Here is an 8,226-nt window from a genome sequence, read left to right as displayed (position 1 = left end):
TTCCTGCATGTGTACACACACACACACACACACACACACATTTCTGCATTATATTTTGCAGTGCTGGGGTTCAAACCCAGAGGCTATGTATGCTAGGCAAGCACCTTATTGCTGAGCTACATTCCTAAGCCCTAGAAACTTGGATTTAATTATTCCAAAAGATAATTGGACAGAAATGAGAGAACATGAAACACTTCATCTTTGAGTTCAAGTAAAAAAGTTATGCGGTTAGTTTTTATGTTTATTAACCTTACCACTACATTAATTCCAGAAGCAATTGCCAAAATGAAGACGGCTTTAATTTTACTCAGCATTTTGGGAATGGCCTGTGCTTTCTCAGTAAGTTATTTATTAAAAATGTGTACCTTTTCTAAGTTTGTCTTTTTTGTGTAAAATGAAGGGAAAGTAATAATTAAATATTCTTATAAACAGATGAAAAATTTGCATCGAAGGATCAAATTAGAAGATTCTGAAGAAAATGGGGTAATTAACTTTAATATACATCCTTGACTTACATTTACTTTAGATTTATTGCATACTAACTGTAACTATAACGTTTATTTTTTATGCAGGTCTTTAAGTTCAGACCACGGTATTATCTTTATAAGCATGCCTACTTTTATCCTCCTCTAAAACGATTTCCAGTTCAGGTAAATATAGAAGTTAATTTTCTTTTTCATCCTTGCAATTTAAAGGAGATTAAACTTAATATTATAATGTATCAATTATAATGAAAGTAAAACTTTTACTACAGAAAGCTTGTTTTATTTAAAGTAATAAAGTTTATCTCCAAGTCTTCTTTTAAAGTGCAGGTACCCATATACAGAGTAAAATTATGTGGGGCCCAGAGTAAAATCATTTGGGCCCAGTTCAGATTAGCACAATAAAAACAAATATGGTGGTGGCACATTGATTTCAGGTGTTTTGTCTAACTCTCTGACGAAAACGGACAATTTTATCAATCCATTAAGCCAGTGGTAAGTTCTCGGATTGCTGTATTATAGTTGATTCAACACTGTAATAAAACTGCTTTATATCTCATAATTGAGTTCTCTAATTGGTAGGGGAAAACTTGACTTGATGAACAAAAAAGACCTTAAAAAAAACTCCTCGATAATCACTGGTAATTGCTGCAGATTTTCTGAATCGTTAACCTGTGTAGGTGACCAGAGTCATAAGCCTTACTTTGGAGCATAATTACTATGGAAGTGTTTGCCCAAGAACTGCAGAGGAAAGAGAAAAATTCATGAAGTGCACTAAAAAGCTTGTGAGAAAAACAAAATGCCCCTAAAATTTGTAAACAAAAAGGAAAAATAAGTAAAACTAAAAATAAGTGTTTCCATTTTTGTTGGGTTACCTGTGAAAAGGCCTTTGAAAACTGGTGGGTGTGGCGTTGATTTTAAATATGCAACAAACCACAATTGCACTATTTTTATTACTGCACACAGTTTGGGTTCAGAGCACCAATTTTGTGCCATGTAACCCAGGACTCCTGGGACACTAAAAGCAGTTAGAATGCTAAAACGATGGGTCAGCACAGTGGCTTGGCATTGCATCTCACCATATGTTGGGCTAACCCATCTCCAACTCATACAAGGATAGGAAATGATAATCTTAAAGTATTTCTAGCACCATCATAATTATGTGGAATCTGTGTGGCCACAGAAATATGAACATGAATGATACAAGAGTTGTGGGTTTTCAGAATTATATTCCATTCTTTGGTTCACCTCAGGCCCAGAAACAAACAGTACCTATTTGGAAGTTTATTCTCTTTCTGAAACTAAATAAAATCAATAAATTCAAGTTTGTGATTAGTTCCTCAACTTTTCTGAAATATCTGATAATTAAATATATGCATTCCCACCTGGATATCTTTTATAGATATAGATGTGTGGTCCAATTAAAATGTCCATAGTGAAATGATACTGGAGAAAATTACAGTTTTCTTTCTTGATAGACCCCAAATCCATAGATCTTAACATGTAAATTTTTCCCAAATTATGTATGCAGATAGGCCTGGTTCCTCTACTGTAACAAAATTTTTAACATAGAATGTACTGTATTGACTTTGGAATTCTGTTTTATTCAAATAAATATGTGTTGATATGCAATCATGTCTAAAATACTGATTTACATGAAATAGATCATTTAGATTGCAAAACCATCAGCAGTGTATTATAGCTTACCTACCTACTAGGCTATATTCACATAAGTATAAATAAACTTCCTATCCTAAGCTGCTTTAATTGAAAAAAAACATTTTTTTATGATTCAAATGGTATTTGATTAATGTGTGAACTTTTAGATGACAAGAAATTCATTTCTTTTTTTATTAGATTCAGCTAAGATGGAAGTATTGTGGATTTTAAGAATTCTTTCATTAAAGGCATCTTTCATATACCTATATAACCTTCACATATCTATATAAATACATGAAAGATTTCGGAAAGAATTTGTAGGACCTAGTAACAAATTAGTAATAAGGAATAAATGAGAGAAAGGAGAAAACAATGTCAAAACATCAAGGCACTCCATTTGGCTTTTAAAATTTTCTCCCTGCAGACACAAATTGAAGAGTGAAGTGGTTGAGGTAGGGAGAAAGCTAGAGGCAAGGAAGCCTGTAAAATGGCTGAAACACCCCCACTGAGAAAAATAGCTCTTATTGTGTAAATATACTGTCCTCTATATTTAATTTAGCTAAATAGAAATAGTTTAAATATAATAATAAACTGTATTCACTGCCTGGGAAGGGAAAGGAACAACCTTTAAGGTCATGGCAGTGAAAGGGTAGGCCTAATTATTGTCTTGTTCACCTGGAGTTATTCTTGGCTCGGAGGGACAAGCATTCCCTTTCTTTGGATGGATGAATGACCATCTGAAGGAAAAGGTGAGCAGGAACAGCTTTAAGTGGGACAAGGACATGAGTGTTTTCTGTCATCTGATTTCTAACCAGATGGCTAGAGGTCCTTCTGTAGTCACACTCTAAGTGCAGGACATTTAACTGAGTCATCAGAATCAAAACTAAAATTTTCAGAGCAGAAAATGATAGAATCTGAAACCAGGTATTCTTATGATACCTGATGCCATTAGAGGTGGCTATAGAAAAGGAGAAAAATTCGGTTTGGGTTATCTTTGGTAGAAAGGTGAAAAATCTTCTCCACTGTTTTGAAGGTTCTGATAACAAATATTTAGATTTAGATTTCCTCTCAAAAGATAGTCAAGTTTGGTCTTGGTATGTGTCTTAGTGTGTTAGAGCAATTGCATAAGGTCCCTGCGTCAGTCCCCAGCACACATACATACACTGAAGTGAAGTTCATTAACTTGTAGTTTTATATACAAAATTCTTGGTTTAACTAACTTCATTTAATGCTAAGCTCATCAGAGGGATGATACTCTGTAAGTCTCATGAGTAAATGAGTAAATTTTTCTCTTATTCTTTACCTCCCATATATAAATTTATTTTAAAAAATTAAAAATTAGCTTTAATTAGATTGAAAGATACTAAATAAGTAGATTTAATTTTTAAAATCAAATTATAATTTAAATTCACCAAGAGAGCTCATCGTCTAAGAGAATTATTTAATAACAACTTCCATTTTATAAAAGCTTAATTGTTTCATTTATGTTTTACAACAAACAAACAAAATAACAAAAAAACCCCAATACAATCTTAGTTCAAGATCTTCCTTGAACTGATTGGAGGAAGTTTAAGATTTGGGGGGCTTTTGACTCCTTTATAAAATTTTAAAAAATCAGGCCCAATAATTGCTTCATTGTTTCAGAATTAAGCAATTCGGTGATTTGTAAATACAGTTTTTATATACAACATATTTTGACATATTGTCAAAGTTTGGGGTTGAAATGGGGTATTCCACATCTTTTTTTTTTATTTCACATATTGATCATTATAAATACCTCTTTCTTTTTAGCCTTTTATAATATTTCTTTTAGTCTCATTTCATTTATAGCCCAATGTCCATTCTTGCAATCACATGGGACCTGTTCTAAGCAATTGTATCAATCAGGCTGGTAATACTAATGGGTTTAAGCAACTATTTATGTGTGTTTTATTTTATTTCAATCAGCAGAAAATTTTAATTGCTGTGAATATATACGTACACACATATATATCTGTAATATATGTATATATATCTATAAATTTTAGGGCAGTAGTGACTCTTCTGAAGAAAATGGAGATGGAGATAGTTCAGAAGAGGAGGAGGAAGAGGAGGTAAGAAACTTTTCCAACTTTACACAAAATATCAGGCAACACAAAAAACAAATAGGAAACTAGTCTACTGTAATCTGGACTCAGCAAATAGGCATTGCTACTTTACCAATGGCCCACATCTTCTAATTTGGACATGTGGAATGTTATTTGATTAGCACCAACTAAAATAACCTATTTAGAACACTATTGCAGTTTGGGGTTAAAGCTACCTGTAAGTGGTACAAATACACACACATGCACACAAAATGTTTCCATTTTAAGTGGAAAAGTATAAAGTCTGTTAAAAAGAAACAAATTAGTATTTACATTCAGGTGGAAAAAGTATGATGGTTCAACACAAGTAAATAATCTTAAATTCAGGTCAATGCTTGTTTTAAGGAATAAACTTTAGAAATTCAGTTTCCTAGGCGTGTGGCATGTCAAAGACAATTCCTTTAGAGTGGTGTTGTGACTCATCTGTCTGTCATAATCTACAGAATAGGATTGCTCCTTTTAATGGAATTTCATGTTTTTCTCCTAGGGACAAAATTCATGTTCTTATGGAAACAAAAATGCTCAAGATGAACAAATATCTTCCTGTATAGTTCTGTGAATTAGTGTATCCCATGGCTAAAATTCATCTACATGCCTTGGAAATTGTGGCATCATATTTATAACTGACACTAAGGAAACATACAAATTAGGATGCACTTTCCTGGATAGTCAATTATAGTTGTCCAGGAGTTTGGGTACCTTCTAAATTCAGGGATTCTTAGGTGGCTTTTATGAATAGACAATGACTGTCAAAAATGGATCATGTGTAAGTGCCAGCTATCTTGAAGACAAAATGGTGTGGGAACTTGAAAAGGGACAAATCATTAGTTTGGTTTTAGTTTTTTAAGGAACATTCCTTGTACCATAATTACACTAATAGCTTGAAGGGAGACTTTACAGGAATGCCAAGACAGTACCAGGAAAATACCACCTACTTAATCCCACAAAATTTTGCCTGGAGTTCCATGAGCAATCTTTGTTAGAACTGAGCTAATGTTATCCATTCAACTTCAGCTACTTGCTGTACAGTGATTGTAAAATTGCCTTTATACCTAGACTTCCCAGTTAGATTGCACACGTTAGCAGTGATTCTTCATTTGTTGTGCTGGTGGTTGAGGACAGAGAAACATTAGGTGTCCTGTGGGGAATCTCAAGTTCTTAATTTAAAAATTTTTGTAGCAAAAGTTATCGTGTACCACATACCTGAGACACAAATATTTTAATTGATAAACTATAAAGCAGAAATATCTAAAACACATCATAATGTTGTGAATAGGATGAAATAATTTCTAGTTCTGTTCTTGGAAATGAGAAGTTCAAATGGCATATGGAGAAGCAGAGTGGTGAGCTAACAGGGATAGGAAGTGTTTCCAAATAGAGGTTCACAGCTCCAACAAACCTTGAGTTATCTCCCAGCTACAATAATTTTAATAACTATGGATATTTTCACTAGGAGACCTCCAATGAAGAAGAAAATAATGAAGATTCTAATGGAAATGAGGATGAAGAATCTGAGGCTGAGAACACCACACTTTCTACTGCAACACCTGGCTATGGAGAAGAGGTTACACCTGGAATAGTGAACGTGGGCTTAGCTGCCATCCAGCTTCCCAAGAAGGTAATAAGTCTTCCAAATTGTTGTCTGCTTTCATATTTTTGCTGCAGTTAGCCAATACTACATACACAATATTTTATACTATCTTTGTTCGCTCATTGAGGAAGAGAGGGCAAATAAAATTTTCTTGTTTACAAATAAGGAAAGACCTTCTCCCAGGCAAATTCTCTGCCTGTGTTATTACATCGTCCTTTTGCATTATAAAGACTAAGGATAAGCAAAAAATGGATAAAAGTCCTGAGAGGTGCATTGCATTTCAGAGGAGGGTATTCCAAGGCAGAGAAAGTGAGTCACAAAACTATAGGAAGAATCTCCTGTAGGAAGAGAAGACCTATTAGGAACATTTTCTCTATCAAACCATCACAAAGTTACTTATTCTGAATTTTTAAAAACCCCCTCTAATTCTTTTTCAAGTTAAATTGACCTCAATTCAAAATGTCATCTATAACAAGGCAGTTAGAACAAAAAACTGTGTTGGATGAAGCCATGGCCTTACCTTTAAAATGTTTACACCTAGATTTAGATTCTTTCAAACCTTTCCTTTTAGGCTGGGGATATAGGAAACAAAGCTACAAAGAAGGAGGAAAGTGATGAAGAAGAAGAGGAAGAGGAAGAAAACGAAAATGAAGACAACGAAGCAGAAGTGGATGAAAATGAGCAAGGCATAAATGGGACCAGCACCAACAGCACAGAGGTGGAAAATGGCAACGGCAGCAATGGGGGAGACAACGGGGAAGAAGGTGGAGAAGAAAGTGTTACTGGAGCCAATGTCAGAGGAACCACAGTAACCAGATGGCGGAACAATGGTGGCTCCAAGACAACAACACCTCTAAATGGTAGGTTTGATCCTTCAACCCCACCACTGGAGGTCTATGGGACCACGTCCCCACCATTTGGAAGAACCACCACTGTTGAATATGAGGGGGAGTATGAGCAAACAGGCACCAATGAATATGACAATGGATATGAAGTGTACGACAATGAGAATGGCGAGCCTCGCGGGGACAACTACAGAGCCTATGAGGATGAGTACAGCTACTACAAGGGTCAGGGCTATGGTGGCTATGATAGTCAGAATTACTATTACCATCAGTGAGGGCTCAGCCTTGCATGAATTCCTCCATTCTAGTGTTGCATCTGGCTGCCATTTTCAAAATTCAACTCAGGACGGTGCTATATGACAAATTTGCCTCTTACAATGTGGAATGGTAATACAGTTCCAAAGTGATCTTCTGTAATTGCTTCTGTGAGGAATGGGTTTCTTGTTGCTTTTCTCTGATGTTACTGAAAGGTGGTTGTAAACCAAAGTCATTTATCAAGCAGTACACCAATCCATGACATGGAATTAGATGGAATGTTTGAGGATGTAGCCCTATAAATAATGTTTGTAACCTGTTTGCACTATTGCTAACTGCCTAAACATATTCTTTGTACAAGAAGGGCTTCTAAGAAGAGATTCATCGAGGTTAATGACACTGTATTCAACAAATGTGTAGTTCTTAATCACACTACCTAACACTGTATGTTAACTTCAAATATCATTCTCATGTATTTTTATGTGATCTATGTGTATATTCTACGAGTTTTATCACAAATAAAAATGCATTCATTCAAGTGTGTTTTAATTAAGAAGAAAAATGAGGGATTCAGAATTCATAAAGGTTAAACAAATAAGGGACAATTCAACTAGATGAAAGCCTGTTTCCAATATACTTTAAAACTAGGAGGAACTATAAACACTTGAATAAATTGGTATGACTAAAATTTCACCATGCTTGTGGGCAGGGGCAGCCATAGACATTAGGTGAATGAATGACTTTTTTTAGAGTTGCCAGATTTAACAAATATAAATACAGGACATCTAGCTAAATTTGAACAACAAACAGATAAACAATGAATAATCTTTAGTATGAGTATGTCCTGTGAATATTTGGCCTCTGAAATATTTGGGATATACTTAAACTAAATAAACCATGCACTATCTAATATTCAACTTTGGATATCTTGTGTTTTTTCTGGCAACCTTAATCCTGCACTATTTGATATTATCTGGGATAGGAGGTGTAGGGGTAAATTTTTAAACACATGGACACACAAACAGACACACACACACACACAAAAGGGCTGATGTATGAAGGCTTAACAGCAATTTACACCTTTAACATAAGCCTGAAAGCAAATTTCAAATGGGTATAACAAAGAAAATTAATAGTTGGAAGAAGTAAAAAGAGCAATAGTTCATTCCTCTTTTATTTAGGCAGTACAAGATGTAAGGACATTGATAGAATCCAGTGTTTAGACATTGAAACTCGGGAAAATAAAAACCCTTGTTCTCAGAGTGATT

General features: G+C 34.6%; 1 protein-coding gene across 1 annotated transcript; it reads left to right on the top strand.

Annotated features, from left to right (window-relative positions):
- Positions 1-271: 271 nt before the first annotated feature.
- On the top strand, positions 272-7,317 carry Ibsp (integrin binding sialoprotein). The gene is made up of 6 exons (XM_047567407.1): positions 272-339; positions 433-483; positions 573-650; positions 4,169-4,234; positions 5,721-5,885; positions 6,430-7,317. Exons 1-6 carry the CDS (start codon positions 286-288, stop codon positions 6,976-6,978), a joined length of 963 nt encoding a protein of 320 aa, XP_047423363.1. The 5' UTR covers positions 272-285; the 3' UTR covers positions 6,979-7,317.
- Positions 7,318-8,226: the final 909 nt, after the last annotated feature.

The sequence above is a fragment of the Sciurus carolinensis genome, chromosome 10 (assembly GCF_902686445.1).
Source record: "Sciurus carolinensis chromosome 10, mSciCar1.2, whole genome shotgun sequence".
Classification (NCBI taxonomy): domain Eukaryota; kingdom Metazoa; phylum Chordata; class Mammalia; order Rodentia; family Sciuridae; genus Sciurus; species Sciurus carolinensis.
This window is presented reverse-complemented; position numbering and strand designations above follow the sequence as displayed.